This window comes from Sapajus apella, unplaced genomic scaffold, assembly GCF_009761245.1.
Source record: "Sapajus apella isolate SASKATOON/1434 unplaced genomic scaffold, GSC_monkey_1.0 scaffold143, whole genome shotgun sequence".
In the NCBI taxonomy this organism is placed as follows: Eukaryota; Metazoa; Chordata; class Mammalia; order Primates; family Cebidae; genus Sapajus; species Sapajus apella.
In genome coordinates, this window is record NW_022437083.1 from 655,354 (window position 1) to 675,835 (window position 20,482).

The 20,482-nt window shown below is 41.8% G+C and overlaps 1 protein-coding gene across 6 annotated transcripts in view; it reads left to right on the plus strand.

The window, feature by feature from the left end:
* Window positions 1-14,609, plus strand: part of CTNNB1 (catenin beta 1) — a 41,093-nt gene extending 26,484 nt beyond the window's left edge. For 3 of the 6 annotated variants that reach the window (XM_032264298.1, XM_032264302.1, XM_032264299.1), the window contains 11 exons: window positions 73-311; window positions 400-601; window positions 1,913-2,057; window positions 7,586-7,689; window positions 7,774-8,112; window positions 8,364-8,522; window positions 9,952-10,071; window positions 10,597-10,747; window positions 10,834-10,955; window positions 12,222-12,282; window positions 13,303-14,609. In XM_032264298.1, the coding sequence (XP_032120189.1) occupies window positions 73-311; window positions 400-601; window positions 1,913-2,057; window positions 7,586-7,689; window positions 7,774-8,112; window positions 8,364-8,522; window positions 9,952-10,071; window positions 10,597-10,747; window positions 10,834-10,955; window positions 12,222-12,282; window positions 13,303-13,511 (1,851 nt within the window). In that variant the 3' untranslated portion in view covers window positions 13,512-14,609. The remainder of the gene's footprint in view (window positions 1-72; window positions 312-399; window positions 602-1,912; window positions 2,058-7,585; window positions 7,690-7,773; window positions 8,113-8,363; window positions 8,523-9,951; window positions 10,072-10,596; window positions 10,748-10,833; window positions 10,956-12,221; window positions 12,283-13,302) is intronic. The other 3 variants (XM_032264300.1, XM_032264303.1, XM_032264301.1) reach the window with 2 other exon arrangements.
* The last annotated feature ends 5,873 nt before the right edge of the window (window positions 14,610-20,482 follow it).

A 20,482-nucleotide genomic window follows, 5' to 3' on the forward strand; every position in this document is an offset into this window, starting at 1 on the left:
GAGTAGTTTCAGAATGTCTACCCAATACCAGTACTTGAAAACTAATGATGTTTCTTAATTCCTTTATTATAGGTGGTGGTGAATAAGGCTGCAGTTATGGTCCATCAGCTTTCTAAAAAGGAAGCTTCCAGACATGCTATCATGCGTTCTCCTCAGATGGTGTCTGCTATTGTACGTACCATGCAGAATACAAATGATGTAGAAACAGCTCGTTGTACTGCTGGGACCTTGCATAACCTTTCCCATCATCGGGAAGGCTTGCTGGCCATCTTTAAATCTGGAGGCATTCCTGCCCTGGTGAAAATGCTTGGGTAAGAAAACTTTGTCAGAATGCTTGAAGCTAAAAAGTAGAGGAGTATAGTCACAATATTTCTCATGAGGCTTGTTTCTTCTTCCCAGTTCACCAGTGGATTCTGTGTTGTTTTATGCCATTACAACTCTCCACAACCTTTTATTACACCAAGAAGGAGCCAAAATGGCAGTGCGTTTAGCCGGTGGGCTGCAGAAAATGGTTGCCTTGCTCAACAAAACAAATGTTAAATTCTTGGCTATTACAACAGACTGCCTTCAAATTTTAGCTTATGGCAACCAAGAAAGCAAGGTAAGAGAATTGTTCTTTATGTGGTTTTCGTGGAGCATCAGACTGACAGTGTCATATCATTCCATGCAGTGTTCCTAACCTTTTTGGCGTCAGACACCAGTTCCGTGAAAAACATTTTCTCCATGAATGGGGTGTGGGGATGGTTTCTGGATGACACTGTTCCACCTCAGATCATCGGGCGTTAGATTCTCATAAGGAATGTGCAGCCTATATCCCTCACGTGTGCAGTTCACATTAGGGTTTCCGCTCCTACGAGACTCTTATGCTGCAGCTGATCTCACAGGAGGTGGAGCTCAAGCCGGGTAATGCTCACCCACCTCCTGCTGTGCAGCCCAGCTCATTTCTATTTTAAATTTTTGAGTTTTCATATGTAAAGCACTGTGCTAAGTAGTAGGGATATGATAGGCCACCTTCTCTTCACACTTTTGTTCCTAGGTGAGATGTAGATGTTGGAAATAATAACCTAATAAATATTTAATTTATGTAGTGGGAAGAAGCGGGGCTATGAGAGCATGTAACAAGTGAAACAGACTCTCTTTTTCAGGGTTCAAGGAGGCCTCTTGGAGGAAGTGATAGTTGAGTTCAGTGTTCAAGAATGAGAAGGGATTCACTAGGTGAAGGTTAGGCAAGAAAACGGCATCTTTGAAACGAAGGACGGAGATGGAAAGTTTTGAGAATTTAAGAAATACTAAGAGTAAGGAGGAAGAGAGGCTTGAGGTGAGGCTATTGAGATAGACTCAGCAGATCTCAGGGCTTTCTAGAACATGTTTAAAAGCACAGTAGGAAATTTCAGAATCATGACATGATGAAATTTGTTTTTCAGAAAATTAGGACAGTGTCAAGAGGGAGGATATAAGGGAATGAAAAGGCAAGAGTGAATGATCCTTTTACGGTATCTCTTTTTAAGGTGGATATAATTAGGAAAATTAAAGGGCCAATTGATTAGGAGCTTTAAGTACCAGTTCTGGTTCACATTTCAGTGAATCAGTTTTGAGGGCATTATTGTTGCATACCAACATGGTTTCTAAATTATTTTTGTTTTTCTATGAGCAGTGTGGGAAGAAAGAAATTGGACCAAAACTGATAACATTCTTGGGAGGACTGGGATGTCTGACTTTGAGTGGGATGCTTTAAAGGGACAAGTTGGATAGGGCCCCAGTATGGGGATCTGAGTGATGGGGTCCAGGAATACAGTTAGGGCCAATGGCAAGCTGGCTGAAATTCTTGTATAATAAAATAGGTTGGTAATACGGCTTTTCTCAGACATTTGATCGAGATTCCATGACCAACAGTATATGTACATCTTTCTAGCTGATTATACTGGCCAGTGGTGGACCCCAAGCTTTAGTAAATATAATGAGGACCTACACTTATGAAAAACTACTGTGGACCACAAGCAGAGTGCTGAAGGTGCTATCTGTCTGCTCTAGTAATAAGCCGGCTATTGTAGAAGCTGGTAAGTATATGTATCTATTCTGAGTCTTGTGTATAGTGTCTGCAGTTCTGTTTAGATTACTTTTCTTAGAAAAAGGTGGTAGAATTTTAACGACTGAAAATAGATGGTCTTACTCAGTTTGCAGCCAAGATTACATTTAAAGTACGTGTCATCTGGATTGTAGCTAAATATTTAAGACTAGGTAGAGTTCTTATCCATCAAAAATTAATGGCACATATTTTGCTTTATAAAATTTGTTTGTAATTTGTTTTGAGTAAACCTAAGATTTGCTAACAGACCTATGAAATAGGAGAAATGACAAATTCTAATATAGTACAATTTTATGTAGTGAAATGATTGCTTTATTAGTAGATGCCCAGGAGCAGTTTTTTCTTTTTTTTTTTTTTAACTTTTAGGTTCATTATATAGGTAAATTGCATGTCATGGGTTTGGTGTGCAGATTATTTTGTCACCAAGATGATAAGTATTGTACCCAATAGGTAGTTTTTCAATTCTTTACCTCCCACCCTTAAGTAGGCCCCAGTGTCTGTTGTTCCCTTTTTTTGTGTCCATGTGTGCTCAATGTTTACCTTCCACTTAATAAGTGAGAACATGTGGTATTTGGTTTTCTGTTCCCATGTTGGTTTGCTTAGGATAATGGCCTCCGGCTCCATCCATGTTGCTGCAGTAGACATTGTGTTCTTTTTTTTATGACTGCATAGTATTCCACAGTATATATGTACCACATTTTCTTTATATAGTGTACCATTGATGGGCATTTAGGTTGATTTCCATGTCTTTGCTATTGTGAATAATGCTGCGATGAACATATGCGTGCATGTGTCTTTATGGTAGAAAGATTTCTTTCTCTTTGGGTGTATACCTAATAGGATTGCTGGGTTGAATGGTAATTCTGTCTTAAGCTTTTTGAGAAATCACCAAATTGCTTTCCACAGTGGCTGAACTAATTTACTTCCCACCAGCGGTGTATAAGCATTCTCTTTTTCTCAGCATCCTTGCCAGCATCTGTTACTTTTTGACTTTTTATTAGTAGCCATTCTGGTGTGAGACATTATCTCATTGTGGTTTTGATTTGCATTTTTCTAATGATCAGTGATGCTGAGCTTTTCTTTGTATGCTTGTTGGCCACTTGTGTGTCATCTTTTGAAAAGTATTCATGTCCTTTGTCCACTTTTTAATGGAGTTGCTTCTGTTTTTCTTGTTAAGTTTATTGTAAACTCTCGATATTAGACCTTTGTCAGATGCATAGTCGGCAAATACTTTCTTTCATTCTGTAGGTTGCCTGTTTACTCTGTTGATTTCTTTTGGTGTTCTGAGCTGTTTCTACTGTCCCATTTGTCAATTTTTGTTTTTGTTGCAGTTGCTCTTGGCATCTTCGTCATGAAATCTTTGCTAGGTCCTATGTCCAGAATGGTATTTCTTAGGTTATCTTCCAGGGTTTTTATAGTTTTAGGTTTTATATTTAAGTCTTTAGTCCATTCTGAGTGGATTTTTGTATATGGTAAAAGAACGGGTGCAGTTTCAATCTTGCATGTGGCTAGCTCGTTATCCCAACACCATTTATTGAACAGGGAGCCTTTTCTCCATTGCTTTTGTTGACTTGTTAGGTGTGCGGCCTTACTTCTGGGCTCTCTGTCGTGTTCCATTGGTCTGTGTGTCTGCTTTTATACCAGTACCATGCTGTGACTGTAACCTTATCTTAATAGTTTGAAGTTGGGTAAAATGATGCCTCCAGGTTTGTTCTTTTTGCTTGGGATTGCTTTGGCTATTCAGGCTCTTTTTTGATTTCATATGAATTTTTAAATTTTTTTTTTTTTAATTCTGTGCGGAATGCCATTGGTAGTGTGATAGGAATAGCATTGAATCTGTGAATTGCTTTGGGTAGTGTGGTCATTTAACAATATTGATTCTTCCTATCCATGACATAGAACGTTTTTTCATTTGTTGGTGTCATCCCTGATTTCTTTGAGCAGTGCTTTGTAATTCTCATTGTAGAGATCTTTCACCTCACTGGTTGCTGTATTCCTAGGTATTTTATTCTTTTTGTGGCTGTAGTAAATGGGATTGCATTGTTGATTTTAGCTTGCAGCTTAGATGTGGTTGGTGTATAAACATGCTTCTGACTTTTGTACATTGATTTTTATATCCTGAAACTTCAATGAAGTTTATTGGATCAAGGATTTTTTTTAGTCAGAGATTATGGGGTTTTCTAGGTATAGAATCATATTATTTGCAAAGAGACTTCCTATTTGGATGTATTTTCTTTCTTTCTCTTGTCTGATTATATGCAGTGTTTTGCCCTGATATTCTGTATTCTCAGTTAATAGATGGTCTAAGATTGAAAAACAGGTTTTTATCTATTCTAAGTATTTTTAAGGAGTAAACTTGTATGTGGTAGTTTATATCTTGTGTATGTTGGCAATTGGGGAAAATAGATGGTTTGTACTAGGGTCTCTTGTGTTGGGGGCGTGTGTGTGGAAAATAGTTACTCTTTAGCTACCTAGCATTTTTTATCCTTTCACTAACCCACTGACAACATTTACCCAGAATTTCAAAACAAGCCTCAAATCAATATTGAAAGAGGGAAAAATATGAAGGCATTTAATGGAAGAAAATGTTGGGAGTAAAGTATAGGGCTAGCAACATGCATTTTTCCCACTTACTGAGAGTAATTTTACTTGGGAATTTATAAGACATTATGATTGCTCCAGGTAACTGCTGGCAGTGGAACCATAGGCTTGGGAATAATCAAATGTGGCTGAGTTCATATTAGAATGAGGGGATGTAAATTCTGTCAGCTGTTTCAGCAGTAACCCGTAGTGTAAGCTGAAAATACAGATTTTTAGATTTATTTAATCAGAATCCCTGGAGTGTTCATTTTGACATCAAGTCTCATAGTGTTTATATGAAGTGACTGGAAAGTCTATAGACAGCTGGACATGTGTGGGACTGGAAGCCCAGGAATCTTCAGGTTCTTCCGGGTTAGTCTTACATTCAGAAATGGAATAGGCACATGGTATACATGGGTAACACAACAGATAGGGTCCCTGTGCTTATTCTTACTGTCTTGTGGAAGTGACAAAAATATTTTAAAATATGTAGTATTCATAAATTAGAATGAATGTTATGAGAGAAATGAACAGCAAATAGCGGTAAGAATTAGTCAGGGAGGGGACCTGGCTAATGAGACGAGCAGGAAGGGGCCTCCTTGAAAAAGGGATGTTAAATGGGACTGCAGGATGAGAAGGAACCTATCTCTTGTCTGTATGAGAAGTTAGGGTTAAATGCTTTCCAGGTAGAGAAAAGGAACACCACGTGTTATGTCTTACAACAGGGGTGTCCAGTTTTTTGGCTTTCCTGGGCCACATTGGAAGAAGAATTGTCATGGGCTACACATAAAATAACACTAATGATAGCTGATGAGCTAAAACCAAAAAAAATTGCAAAAGAATCTCATAATGTTTTAAGAAAGTTACAAATTTGTGTTGGCTGCATTCAAAGCTGTCCTGGACCATGTGGCCCATGGACTGCAGGTTGGACAAGCTTGCCTTAGAAGGAAAGAGATTGTGGAGATCCAGGTGATAAAGTCTACACCAGCAGAACTTAGTTAAGTAATGAGGCGGATGGCCTGGTATGAGATGAGGTTAAGGTTAGGTAAGCAGAGCCATAACATTCAGGACTTCTGGGTTTCTGTAAGATATTTACTATTCATGGAGTTTATTCAGGCCTTATTCCTGCTTTGGAGCCATAGATGCAGAATACTTTGGTCAGTTTGGAAGGCTAGGTGGGGTTCAAATTCTAAATGATTCCTCAACGTTATACTAAAGAATTGTCTACTATCTCAAAAAGATGCTGAGACACTTTTGACGGTTGTTTATCAATGGCAAAGCACCACCGTGATGTGTTTAAAATACTAATAGTCGCTTTGTATAAATTAACAGTTTAAATGACCAAAAGCTAGAAGACGAGACTGCTGAGATGTTACAGGTTTTTAGGAATGAAATAGTTTGGTTTTAGAACTATACAGCAAAGGAGAAATGCCCGAGACATCGGAAAGACTCATAGAATGTAATAATACAGGAGCTAAGGGAGCAACCAAAAGTGGTTTGTGGAGGGGACATTGGTGCCATGAAGACAAATGGAACCTTCAGAAGGCATCCTTAATTTTTGAACATAATAATTTAAGAAGCTGACTTAAAGTGACTTAAAAGGTCAGTAGGTAGCTGGAAATGTATGAACGCAAGAGAGGCAGGCTAGAGACTGGAAGTTTCCCTCTTAGTGTATAGGGATAAGGGCAGCAGGGAAGGGGAGGTAGAGGTACCCCAGAGTCATCTGCATGGGACTTTTTTTACCCTAGAACTGCAGAATGTATGTGTTTTAAAAGTCTCCGTAGGCTGTTCTGACGGACATCTTGGGTTAAAATCCATTCTTTTAAAGTTAATGGTTGTATAAAGGGAGGGAAAGAAGGTAGTCATTTCACAAATACTGAGCATCAGTCATACGCAGGTCATTCTGTTGGCAGCGGGAGCGACTGTGAGAAAGGAACCCAATAGAGATGATCTTTGTCTTGTAGGGAAAGTTGACTGACTTTTAGTCATGATAAACACTATGAAGGAGAAGTTCAAGGTATCATAAGAATTATAGCAAATAGACCTCATTTGAAGAAATAAAACAGACCTAAAAGATGAAGAAGGAGATGAGGAAAAGTATCTCTTAGTACATTCAGAAGTGATTTAAGTTGAAGATGGATGGGTAAAGTTAATCTAGTATGTGGGCATTGGGCTTTCATATATCCTCCTTTTCCAGAATAAATGTCCCTCATTTAAGGGTCCTAAAGGATAGAAGGTTGTGAACCTTGGGAACACATGTTTTGTAGTCAGTGAATTGTATAAAGTCCCTGGCAATAAGTGTTTTCATGCCGTCTTTCTGGATTCTTCTTACCCCAGGAATTTACCTAGCTTCTTTAGTCAGATGTGATCTTCATGTGAGGTGAACTAATTACTTAAAATTGTAGCTGTACTCCATTGTCTTACTTTTCTCCATAGTACTTTAATATCATCTGACATACTCTGTATGGTTTTAATTTATCGATTGTGTATTTGTTTGTCTGCATCTTCAACTAGATCATAAATTCTGAGGGTAGGAACTTTTCAATATTTTTGCTCAGTGGTGTATCTCCAGCGCAGAACAGGACCTGGTACTGAATAAATATTTTTGAAATGATTGAATGGATGAAAAGAAATAAGTAATAGGAATATTACCTAAGGAGGACAGTGGAGATAACAAAGGCTTTTTCTGCTTAGGAAAGCAACGGTAGCTATTTGACAGTTTGTCACTAGTGAGGTAAACTGGCAAAGCGAGGGAAACTGAGCAACATTCTAGAAAATGGGAGGACATAAAGTACTTAGGTGAAAGGAAGGTAACTCTGGAAATGAAGAGGGACACCTTATAAGACTAGAAAAGATATTTAGGGTTGATAGGAACTTCTGGCTAATGACTGTTGCTTTATATCCTTTTTAATTTTCTAGGTGGAATGCAAGCTTTAGGGCTTCACCTGACAGATCCAAGTCAACGTCTTGTTCAGAACTGTCTTTGGACTCTCAGGAATCTTTCAGATGCTGCAACTAAACAGGTAAATTCTGAGTAAACTGGTGCCGTGGGAATAGAGTCAAGATGAGTATGTACTTGCACTGACCATGTGTTTCTATCTCCATAGGAAGGGATGGAAGGTCTCCTTGGGACTCTTGTTCAGCTTCTGGGTTCAGATGATATAAATGTGGTCACCTGTGCGGCTGGAATTCTTTCTAACCTCACTTGCAATAATTATAAGAATAAGATGATGGTCTGCCAAGTGGGTGGTATAGAGGCTCTTGTGCGTACTGTCCTTCGGGCTGGTGACAGGGAGGACATCACTGAGCCTGCCATCTGTGCTCTTCGCCATCTGACCAGCCGACACCAAGAAGCAGAGATGGCTCAGAATGCAGTTCGCCTTCACTATGGACTCCCAGTTGTGGTTAAGCTCCTACACCCACCATCCCATTGGCCTCTGATAAAGGTACATTGTCAAAGTAGAATTTACCTTTGTTGCAGAATTGAAAATGAAGCACCTTTAGCTATTAGATGGCTGTCCAACCGTAGTGATCAATAAATAGGAATTGTATTCCTTAGTAAGTAGGGAGGATTCTGAAATGTTTGTGTGGTCACAGCCACCTTCAGTTGTTACGAGTAGACTTAGTGTGGTGGGAATTGTTGGCCAAGAAAATGATTTTGTTGAGTTGTATGCCAATACTTCCTTCTGTTTTTCAGGCTACCGTTGGATTGATTCGAAATCTTGCCCTTTGTCCAGCAAATCATGCTCCTTTGCGTGAGCAGGGTGCCATTCCACGACTAGTTCAGTTGCTTGTTCGTGCACATCAGGACACCCAGCGCCGTACATCCATGGGTGGGACACAGCAGCAATTTGTGGTAGGTGATACCTAGCTATCTAAAAGGAGTACATAAATCCAAACGCTCCTGAACTTCTTTCGTCATTGGTCCCCCCACCCCTCTTCCTCCCTCAAAAAAACTGGCACATTTCTGTGGCTGCAGAGAAGATAAGGCATAGTATGGCCCCAGTGATAGTTCCTTGGACACATCCTTAACATGGTCAGTCTTAAATAGGTTGCGTTACTGTGGGGTTAGGCGTTTCATGCAGTGTTCTTATTTAATCTACACAAAGGCCCACTTTTTTAAGAAGAGGTAGATAGAGTCCAGGTCTAATTTCAGATCTTCTTATCCCTTGCCTCATCATGAATTTTAACTATAAATATTTAGCAGTCTGTTTTATTTTTTCTGTGAGTGGGTTAAACTTTTTACATAGACCGAAGAATCTAGTATTGACATTATTTCAAAAATAAGTAGTACCATTTCTGGACTCTTACCCACAATAATCTCAGTCTCTAGCTTTGATATTAAGTTTGAGTCTTAAAAATAGCTTCATTAAAAGTATAAAGACACTTCTGATTTCTCAAGCCTTTAAAACCTTATTTAATTAGGTTAGTTTAGAAAACAAAGATGTAGCCTACCAGCTGTTGGGAATCTCGTTTTGCTGGTTGCTGTGCGGATGTTACTCACACTGGGCTTTTGCTTTCTTCATTTATTACTGTTTGTATTGGCCCATCTCCATGGGGTGACTTCATAGAATGTTGAGGGGCACTTTTTCAAATCTCTTTTCTAGGAAGAAAGGAGTTTTTGTGTACTTGTAAGAATCAAATTATTTATAAAAGCTGCTAAATGTAGCAGAATCATAACCCCTTTTAAAAGTCAAATACAGAAACAGGAGAAACAGATGGTACTTGCATATTGCCAAAGCTGACTTCCTTCTCCTGTACATGAGGCTGGCAGCTGAAGTGTCTTGGAAGAGTGAGGAGTGGATTTTTTGCTGGCAACTCAGTTAGTTTTAGCTGTTGGTGCTAAAACTTGGCAAAGTTTTTACCAAATACATGGAAGATGTACAAAAATAGAGGAGGGATGTAAAAGAGAAACGTTGATAGAGTCTTGAGCATTACTTTCTCATCTTGTCTTTTTACATACCTTTTACCAAGAGTAGTTGGTGCCCTCACTGTAGGAAAGTTGTCTTTTGGATTCAGTGCTATATGGGAAGCTCCGTTGTACTGTGTATGGAGGGTGGGGGGTGCAAGTTGGAATTAGTGCTACCAGGAGGCCTCTTTTCAGTGACATTCAACCTAATGGAATCCTCCTTCATTTCTGAACTAATTGCAAGTTATGGTGAACTTCAGGTATATAATGTAAATAACTGTAGTCTAATAATTGTTTCTCAGAATGCAAAGCCTTTCAAGTTCAGAAACTTTACAGAGGAGAATGCTCTATTTGTTAACCCTGTTTCTTCTGGTAGGAGGGAGTCCGAATGGAAGAAATAGTTGAAGGTTGTACCGGAGCCCTTCACATCCTAGCTCGGGATGTTCACAACCGAATTGTCATCAGAGGACTGAATACCATTCCATTGTTTGTGCAGGTATGTTGGTTTTAAGTGACGTGTTCTGTGTTTTATGTCCATACAATTTCCAGATTGTAATGATTAATAAAATTTCAGAAAACTAGGGACCAAAATAGGGGCACCAACATTTAATTTTATGAAAATTCCCTTCGTTGTTTTGGTCAGTGGGAGAAACATTGAGACCAGAGCCTCAAGACGAGGGAGGAGACTTCACATTTCACTTCTACAGGTGCCTAGTTTTAGATAGGGGAGAGCTGGCCTGGGCTCCTAGGGCAGGACATAGGCCCCAAACCAATTCTGGGGTTTTCCAAATCTCAGATGAATCAGAGTTGCCTCTGAAGAAAAGTTTCATGGCTAAAAAAATATTTTAAACATCTAATGCTCTAGAACATGTTTAAACCCCCTAGGACATAAAATTCAGAGAATATTATTTACTACACTGTGAGTGCCTCTTGCATTCTGAATTGGGAATGTTTGCGCCACAGGGGGGTGCTTGCCATGTTTTAGCTTTAGATTCAATTACGTTTTGTGTTTTCTCCTTAGCTGCTTTATTCTCCCATTGAAAATATCCAAAGAGTAGCTGCAGGGGTCCTCTGTGAACTTGCTCAGGACAAGGAAGCTGCAGAAGCTATTGAGGCTGAGGGGGCCACAGCTCCTCTGACAGAGTTACTTCACTCTAGGAACGAAGGTGTGGGTAAGTAAAAAGGAACCAAAGCTTTTAGCAGATGTGTATACTGAAGTCTCAGTTTTTCCTCAAGAGCCTTTTTCCTTGTTTCTCAGCGACGTATGCAGCTGCTGTTTTGTTCCGAATGTCTGAGGACAAGCCACAAGATTACAAGAAACGGCTTTCAGTTGAGCTGACCAGTTCTCTCTTCAGAACAGAGCCAATGGCTTGGAATGAGGTAGGGAAATGTGAGCAGTTATCTGGTAGTTTCCTAGAGCGGGAAAGGCAGCTTGTTCTTTCCTCTCAAAACACTTAGTACACATTCATTTGCATTGACTATTTACCTGGCTTGAGTATTCTTTATGCTGTCTAGCAACTGCTCTGAGGAAGAACTATAATACAAGCTGTTAAAGAGCCTATTCAGAATCATTACAAACAAGTTGTGCTATTAAAATTACAGTTCACAAGAAAGATGAAAAATGTTACCAGATTAAAGATTGTTCAAAAGGGTGTAAGGAAGGAGGCAGTGTTAAACACTGTTAGAAGTCAGTTTATCAGTATTTTTTACTAAACTTTAATGAAACTTTTTAACTTGAATTTCTATGAGTCTATCTTTAGTATTTGTCCTCCTTAGGGGTGTTGATTGAAACATTGTTTCTAATAGAACCAGAACCACCTGGAAGTTTCTTTTATCCACTCTATAGTGATCAGTAATGGAACACAGTCCTAGTCATACAGTGGATTATATTTGTTGAGTGGAAAGAGAGATTGTTAGGTTTAAAACGATGCAGCTCTTGAGGCCAGGACTTTAAGACCAGCCTGGGCAACATAGTAAAACCCCATCTCTACAAAAAAACTTAAAAAATTAGTTGTGCATGGAGATGGATACCTATAGCCCTAGCTACAGGGGAGGCTGGAGCAGGAGGATTGCTTGAACTCAGGGGTTAAGAGGCTGCACTCAGTGACAGAGCCAGACTCCAACTCAAAAAAAAAAAAAAAAAATGCAGAGCGGATTACCAGTGAGTAGTGTGTTCCTTGGGTTTTTAATACACGTCTTATTAACATGTTCCAACTTGAGCTCTTAACTTTCCCCACCTGCCCCCTTCCGCAAACCTGTCTTCTCTCTCAGTTAATACCAGTTTTGTCCAGCTGCTCAGGCCGACACTTTGAACACATCCTGTCTGTCAGCAGCTCCTGCTGGGGGAAGGCATTTTTGCCTGCTGTTTTTTAACTGCTATATCTCCAGCATATGTAACAGTGCCTGGCACATAGTGGGTGCTTAATATATACTTGTTGAAAGATCAAGTCAGTGAGTATTTTTAATATGAGGTGCAAAGAGAAAAAAATGTATCTTTGAGGGGTGGAGTTTTGAAGAACTTCAATTTCTAAGTATTTCTGTAATGTTGGAGTTACTTGTTCCTTTTGCAATCTGAAAATAGTTTAAAAAAAATGCGAGTGTACTTTTACTTTCTATTCTTCCTTGCCTTGTGCCTATTTTATCTAGACTGCTGATCTTGGACTTGATATTGGTGCCCAGGGAGAACCCCTTGGATATCGCCAGGATGGTATGTGTCTCATATTTCTTGATTAACTCCAGATCAAGATAAAGTTCTAAAGCCTTACCAGAAGAGCCACTTTGCTCATCTGGGAAACCAGTGCTGGCAAAAAAGTAGTGGCTTCCATTAAAAGCAGTTCTTAAATTCCACAGTCAGCAACAGTATCTAATGGAGCACAGGGGATTGAGAGCCACACACTAAGCAGCAGGACTACACCCCAAATACACGCTGCTGCCAGGCCTCTGCGGTGCAGGGTACGGCAGTTTACCTGGCTCTTTATTCTCTCTTTGGCCAGAGGACTCAAAATACCTTTGTCTACAGCCTACCCAAGGAAGAAAGGCTCCGATCTGGGGTGGGGTTTTACACAGTTGCATTATCAGGGTTTTCTTGAAAAGTTAATTCAGATCTGGATAATGAACATGGAGGATGGGGTAGACCACTAACAAACAACTATGTTGGATTTATAACCTTATCTGCTTCTGCCTAATTATGAAACCACTAAAGCGCAGGATTCTTGCTGTGACAAATACATGTCAACCCTAAGATAAAATATGTTGAGGTTTAATTGAAATGGCGCCTTGAGTTTCTTTAGTACGTTTGTGGGAGTCACTTGGACTTTTCATCAGATAGATTACACCTGCCAGACCTCATTATCTATTGTCTTGATCCTCTTCCCATGACTTCTCACTGCCTAGGTGGTCACACACAGGTAGATCATTGCTGTTCCTCCTTGGGAACCCCAAGTTTGATGGGTAAATGGAGAGTGTCCAGGGTTAGACTGATGGTGTGACTTGGCCCTGCTGGCGTGCCGCTCTGATAGAAACAGACATTATTTGTGTAGTCTCATGGGTGGCCCAGCACTGAGTCATTACTTGGCTAAAGAAAGCTATAAGTTGAAAGAGGCTAGAAAGCATTGTTTTCTGACAAGTTTGCTGCTAAACTTTGGATGCCCTAACTTCAGTGTTAACGTCTGTGTATACTGTTTCTCTCCTCTCTCTGGCCTGTTTTGTTATACCTGATTCTTCCTAGACCCTAGCTATCGTTCTTTTCACTCTGGTGGATATGGCCAGGATGCCTTGGGTATGGATCCCATGATGGAGCATGAGATGGGTGGCCACCACCCTGGTGCTGACTATCCCGTTGATGGGCTGCCAGATCTGGGGCATGCCCAGGACCTCATGGATGGGCTGCCTCCAGGTGACAGCAATCAGCTGGCCTGGTTTGATACTGACCTGTAAATCATCCTTTAGGTAAGAAGTTTTAAAAAGCCAGTTGGGTGAAATACTTTTACTCTGCCTACAGAACTTCAGAAAGACTTGGTTGGTAGGGTGGGAGTGGTTTAGGCTATTTGTAAATCTGCCACAAAAACAGGTATATACTTTGAAAGGAGATGTCTTGGAACATTGGAATGTTCTCAGATTTCTGGTTGTTATGTGATCATGTGTGGAAGTTATTAACTTTAATGTTTTTTGCCACAGCTTTTGCAACTTAATACTCAAATGAGTAACATTTGCTGTTTTAAACATTAATAGCAGCCTTTCTCTCTTTATACAGCTGTATTGTCTGAACTTGCATTGTGATTGGCCTGTAGAGTTGCTGAGAGGGCTCGAGGGGTGGGGCTGGTATCTCAGAAAGTGCCTGACACACTAACCAAGCTGAGTTTCCTATGGGAACAATTGAAGTAAACTTTTTGTTCTGGTCCTTTTTGGTCGAGGAGTAACAATACAAATGGATTTTGGGAGTGACTCAAGAAGTGAAGAATGCACAAGAATGGATCACAAGATGGAATTTATCAAACCCTAGCCTTGCTTGTTAAAAATTTTTTTTAAAAAAATATCTGTAATGGTACTGACTTTGCTTGCTTTGAAGTAGCTCTTTTAATTTTTTTTTTTTTTTTTTTGCAGTAACTGTTAGTTTTTTAAGTCTCTCGTAGTGTTAAGTTATAGTGAATACTGCTACAGCAATTTCTAATTTTTAAGAATTGAGTAATGGTGTAGAACACTAATTCATAATCACTCTAATTGTAATCTGAATAAAGTGTAACATTGTGTAGCCTTTTTGTATAAAATAGACAAATAGAAAATGGTCCAATTAGTTTCCTTTTTAATATGCTTAAATAAGCAGGTGGATCTATTATTTCATGTTTTTGATCAAAAACTTTATTTGGGATATGTATGGTAGGGTAAATCAGTAAGGTGTTATTTGGAACCTTGTTTTGGACAGTTTACCAGTTGCCTTTTATCCCAAAGTTGTTGTAACCTGCTGTGATACGATGCTTCAAGAGAAAATGCGGTTATAAAAAATGGTTCAGAATTAATTAAACTTTTAATTCATTCGATTGTGTCATTTTTTTCTTGTCATTAAATGGTTTGTGACAGTGGTTACTTTATCCACCTTAGCTCCATGCTGAGGAAGATACATAGTGAAGTAATTTGTTGTAGTGATTGATAGAGAGGGCAAATCTCACCTAGAGAAGGCAGGCCAAGTTTCTTTAGCGTTTGGCCCTGGGTTACATTGCACCCCACAAAAAAAGGGTTTCCGCCTTGCACACTGATTAATTCTGGGCTTCTGTGAGAGAAAGCCAGACTGTGTCTAGCCCAGTCCCCTTCAGATAGATAGTATTTCATTATTACCTAAAAGGAATGAAATTACCTGGATTTGGACTTGAAGCACCTTCACACAAGTGTGACTCATGGGGAGAGGGGAATTCCTTCAGCTCCACTTTGAACTAATCATTAAATAGGTTTAAGTGTTGACATTTATCTGAACATAATCGGAACCAGAATGAGCCTTTCACACTATCTGCCTGCCAGATGGTCCTATCATCCCAGTGGTAGGTCTGACAAGCTTAGTTCATCTCTTCAAGTAGACCTGTTGAGACTTGTGTTTGGGCTTTTAAAAAGTGAAAGGGTTTTGTCTTTAGGGAGAGCTGTTTGATTTACTGTTTTTATTTCGATAGTGACTATTATGAGAGAAACATATATTCGGTTCCTTTTTGTTAAAAAATCAGCTTCATCAGAGGAGGACTTTTTGTGACTGCCCTCAGTTTGCAAAAACAAGTTCTTCATTGTGCTCTAAAATGTAATTAATTAGGGTTTGAAAAGAAACATTCACATAGCTGATGAGGTGGTAGGGCTCAGGTTCTGTCTCTGGTGTAATAAACCAACCAGTATTTCAGGAAGCCTAGAGCTGTTGGGAGTTAACACAGTGAAGATCTTTAGTGAATTCAGCTTTTAACATAGAGTCGTCGCAGGGTGTTTAACGAACTTTTTAAAACCAGAAAACATTTTCAAAGCTTTGCTAATTCATTATATTTTTGAAGTTTGAAAACTTACTGTGCGAGTTGATCCGGTTCAGCAAGGTGGTTCTGGAATTTAAAAGTACCAAGGGTGAAGAACAGCCAAGACGCTTAGGACAAATAGGAGTATTTGCTCTAGCAGCTGTCAAGGCCTACCAACTTAATATAAAGTTAAAGGTAGGTAACCCTGTTAGAGGAATAGGGGTAGAAATAATAGAGATTAATACAGACTAATACCTAGGCACCTAAAGACTCTTGAGACAGCACTGGAGATCAGTGTGGGAAGAGAGTGACTTTCTCATAAAGGTGTATAACAGCCATTGGAATAAAACAAATCAATACAGAAAAACATCCATGACCAGCAGAAGGTTTTAAATGAAGGCAGTATTACTGATTTTCCTTTTGCCTCAGCCTCCAGTAAGGCTTGGTAGGGCACAATATGACAGTCTACACTGGACACCCATGTGTCCAACAATCTCTGTTCACCCAAGGGACACTGCAGTAAGAAACGACAGCTCCAAACAGTGATGTGTCAGTGTAGTCCATGTGTATCTCAAATATAATACTTAACAAAAGCAGGTCACAGATGCTTGCTGTAGAACTCCATTGATCTTCACTGATTCAAAAAGAGGGACAAGCTATTTTAGGGAAAATATCCACAGACGAAAAGCAAGGGGAGATGAGATGACTAACAACGTACCTGAAAATGGAGGTGCACAGGATGCTGGCAAGGCGCCCACCGTTCCTCTTAAGTAGTGGTGAAGACAGTGAGGTCATTTTCAATACTAGAAGAGGTGAGGAGGAAAAGGCCTAGATGGAGTGCTGCTTACCTACCTGCATTTCCAGGTACCGGAGGTGAAAATGACGAACATGGTCGTTGAGAACAGGAGGGCTTTCCAGCCTGAGTTTTCTTTATTCACTTGTGCTGTATTTATGAGACAGCCTTGAGAATTAAGACATTTGGTCCCATTGCAGCGATCACTATTGAACTAAAAAAGGAAGCTTTTTCTATGTTGGAGCAGGTGTTACAGGTGTGAGGCTTTGAAATCTGATGATCTGAATCCTTAACAATGAAGGATCTTAACACTAACTCTTGGTTGCTATAAGAAAAAGATGTAAATTGTGCTGTTTCGTTTGTAAAGCAAAGAATGCTGAGTTCTGCAGTTCTATTAAGTGAGAACCTGCCTTTCTTTGTCTTCAGCAAATCACCCACGGAAGTGCAATTATGAAATGATGGGGGCTGCAGGGGCAGGCAGGGCAGTTCTCCCTTTTTCCATATTTAGCAGCCTCGTTCGTGGAATTCTGTATCATATCCATTCCACCACTTGAGACTCCAGTAAGCGTAGAGGGAGGTGACAGGCTTCAGAGTTCAGGTTGTGGGGGAAGGTCAGGGCTCAGAACAGGAACAGGGGTATACAGGAAGGTAAAGGAGAAACCCTACCCCTATGCATTTCCAAGGTAGGTTTTGGCATGAGCAGGGGAAATGTCTGTGTGTCCATTAACCTAATTTCCACGTTAGACTGAGAGCCACTGTACGACAAGGCATTTCTCAGAATTATTTGAAGTATACTCACAAGAAGTGTGTACAAGGAATTCACTGCAGCACTAATCAGAGATAGCAACCCAAATACCTATCAAAAGGGAGCTAACAAGCAAATTTTGGTGCATCTATTTATTTGGTGGACCGCTCTGCAGTCAAAAGGGAAAAACTGCTCAGTACGTAAAGCTGTGTTTTGGTATAAAATGGTCTTCAAAATACATTATTAAGAGAAAAAGCAAGGGGCAGAGTTTACAGCTGCTGACATACAGGTGAAAATGGGTGGGTACAGAATCTTTCTGTGAGACATGCACAGACCATCCCTGGACGCAGAACAAAGACCCTGGTGGCAGGAGACAGAGAGGGAGAGACTCTGCCGTCTTTCAGGTGTTTTCACCAGGCTTCTGGATTGAATAGTACCATTCAAGTGTCATTATTAATTAAAACGCCTAATGAATACATTTGTCCACCGCCTCAACATCATCGAGCCTCTGCTGGGGGAGGCCAGAGGCTGGATTTTAAGGACCAGCTCAGAAGTCCCTGTTCTAGGCCCAGTTTCTTGCTCCCACACACCCCTTCTCAACCCCACTGAAGCCTGGGGCCGAGGCTGCCTATTTTTGCCTGGTCCCCCGGCTCCACTCCAGACACTCTCCCAAGAGGCCAAGCCCTTCTTGTAGCTTTCTTATAGCCTCTTCCTTCCTTTCCTACTAATTGCTACCTTAGCTCCTTGTATGTGTAAGATTTATTCCTACATTGCGTTTTTCTGTTGTCGGGGGGGAAAAAGGGCATCTGCATCAATTGGAGCCAGGAGAGACCTGGGGAAGGAGAGTGCTCTCTCATCACCTGGTCTTAAAGCCAGCGCCACCACAGCCCCCTTTTTCTATCTGGAACACGGGAATGATGCCTGCCCTGCCCTGTGTTGACAGAACTGACCTGAAAACCTCATTAGCTCGTAGGAGAAACTGCAAAGAACCATAAGACTACGTTCTGTTGCTGCATTCCACTGGCTCACCTCCTTACGTGCCACGAGTGAGGATCAGCGGCTCTCAGGACACCTGCGAGCAGTTACTCCAAATGGTGCTGCCTGGTGGGACAGCTCAGTGGGCATCCACACTCAGCTGTAAGTGAAGGCAAAGTCTTGGAACTTTGGATCCGCTGTTAGTAGAGGGAGAGGAGGAAGTCCCGTTATGCAGCCACTCACCTGGGCCGCCTGTGCCCTACTGCTTGTCACCCCCTTTGTCTCTCAAATCTGTGACAGTGACACCATCCATCCTTGAAGAGAGCCAGTGGGTTGCAGCCAGTTAGCAAATAGCTAAGTTTGGGGATGGTGGGGAGGAGAGGGTTAGTAGGTACCTAGGTCTGGGCCCCTTGCCACTGCCAGAATCCTAAGAGCTGAGGGGTCAGGGGCCAGCTCTGTTCTCAGAATGGAGCCACTTGGGAATGTCAAATACTAAGGGACAGGTCAGGGGGAGCAGGGAAGGGTTACTGCTCTAAGCCGCCCTCTGCCCAGCTGGGCTGCTCATACCCTGACCTGGGGACTCAAAGGGACCTGGGCTGCTGCTTTCTGTGGGCACCTTCCTCCAGGATGCAGCCTCACCAGGGCACAAGGCTTGGCATGGACTAGCTTCAGTGACCCGACAGCTTTGGCAGGGCAGTGGCTCTGCTTTTGACCGTCATCTCCTTGTCCTCGCCTACCCAGATAAGCTTTTCCCCAAACAGGCACACGGGGGCTCCGGGCCGGGAGTGGTCCACTGAGCAGAATGGTTCTGGAATAGTAAGTTTCCTGTCCTACGTTAAACAGCAAAGACTTCCTTGCTCAAGTGAAAAGGGGAAAGAAGGAAGAAGAATCTTCCCTTGCTCTGAAATAGCTTGAGAGGACTCCAGACCCAGAACCCCAGGGAAGTTCCCTGCAAGAACTAAAGAAGGGAGAGGGCAAAGAAAACAGACCTGAACCTGTTCCTGCATCCAGCAGGCAAAGCCACTGGACAAGCATCTGGCTGCTCCATCAGCTATCCCCCACTCAATCGCAGGCAAGCCCAGTCAGGCCAGGGCCACATGGGCACACACAGCTGGAGATGAGCACACTGCCAGGGAGGACCTGAACAGTGAAGCCTGCTCACCACGGGCAGCAAGTAGGCTCTGCGCGTCAAATGAAGCTGCCTGGTCCTGGGTCATGCTCAGAGGACACACGCTAATGTCCCAATTCGTCACAGCTCGAGCTCTGTGCACCCCAGTAAGGGATGACGGTATGGAGTCAGAGTCCTGGATTCAGCCAAGCTGTGGGCCTTGGGCAAGTGGAAATGGCTCCTCTGAGTCTGTTTTCTCGTCGATGAAAGGAAACTTCGAAGGCCTGCTTTGCAGGTTGTGGTGGGGATGACATGACGTAGCTGGCATTCCTTTGGTGTGGCTGTGCACAGAACTGTTTTCATTGTAAAGCAATGAAACTATATCTGCACTACAACACAGGGATGATGTCTGCCTGTGTTCACAGAGCTGCCCCGAGAACCTCATTAAGGAAGGAGGTGCTGATGAGGATGCTTCTGGCTGGCCTGCAATGAAATGCTTCACAATGCAAACAACAGTTCTGTGCACAAATGCATCAAAGGGAATGTCAAACGGAAACTGTCCAACTACCCAGATTACTGTGTCAAAGAGGCTGGGCTGTTGGTGCCAGCTTCCTGAGGGGCAGCAGAGGGGCCATCCATGGGTCGGCATGGCCACTGCCTGGGATGGAACCCATCTGAGCATGTTAGAGGGCAAATCCCCTAAGCAGAAGCACCAGGGCACTGGAGCTGGGAGGAGGGTTGGCAGCCACTGATTTAGTCTAGCCTTTTCATTTTGCAGATGGGGAAAATGGGGCCCCAGAAAGGCCAAGGCATGACCTCAACTTACCCATCTGGTTGGAGCTGCCCAGGGCCCACCTCTACCTATGCAGTCCAGATTCAAGAGTGAGCCTGTCCACTACAGCAGTCCCAGGTTACTTCCGCAGTGTCCACCAAATATTGTCGAGGGCTTGACCGCGTCTTACATAGGAGGTTCTAAGGTGTACGTGTGGGGGAACACGAGGCAGAAGCCGGAGAGGTTTTGGGGATATGGGATTAGGTGGCAGAAGCCGAGGAGAATGATTCTACTCTGACGCCAGCATCCCATTGGGATGGGCAAACCTTCAGGGAAACCACTGTTCTTGAGCATTTTGCGTTCCTTCAGGCAAACTTTTCACCATCTGTGCTGGTCAGTGAGTCTTACCCGTCCTCCCCAGAGTTCTTGGAATCAGTTTCTCCTGAAATGAACAAAAGCCAGGCAGGTAAAGGGAGGAAGACAAGAGGTTCAGAGATTAGCTTCCAAAGGCTTGCTCTGGAGCTGGGTGGGAGAGC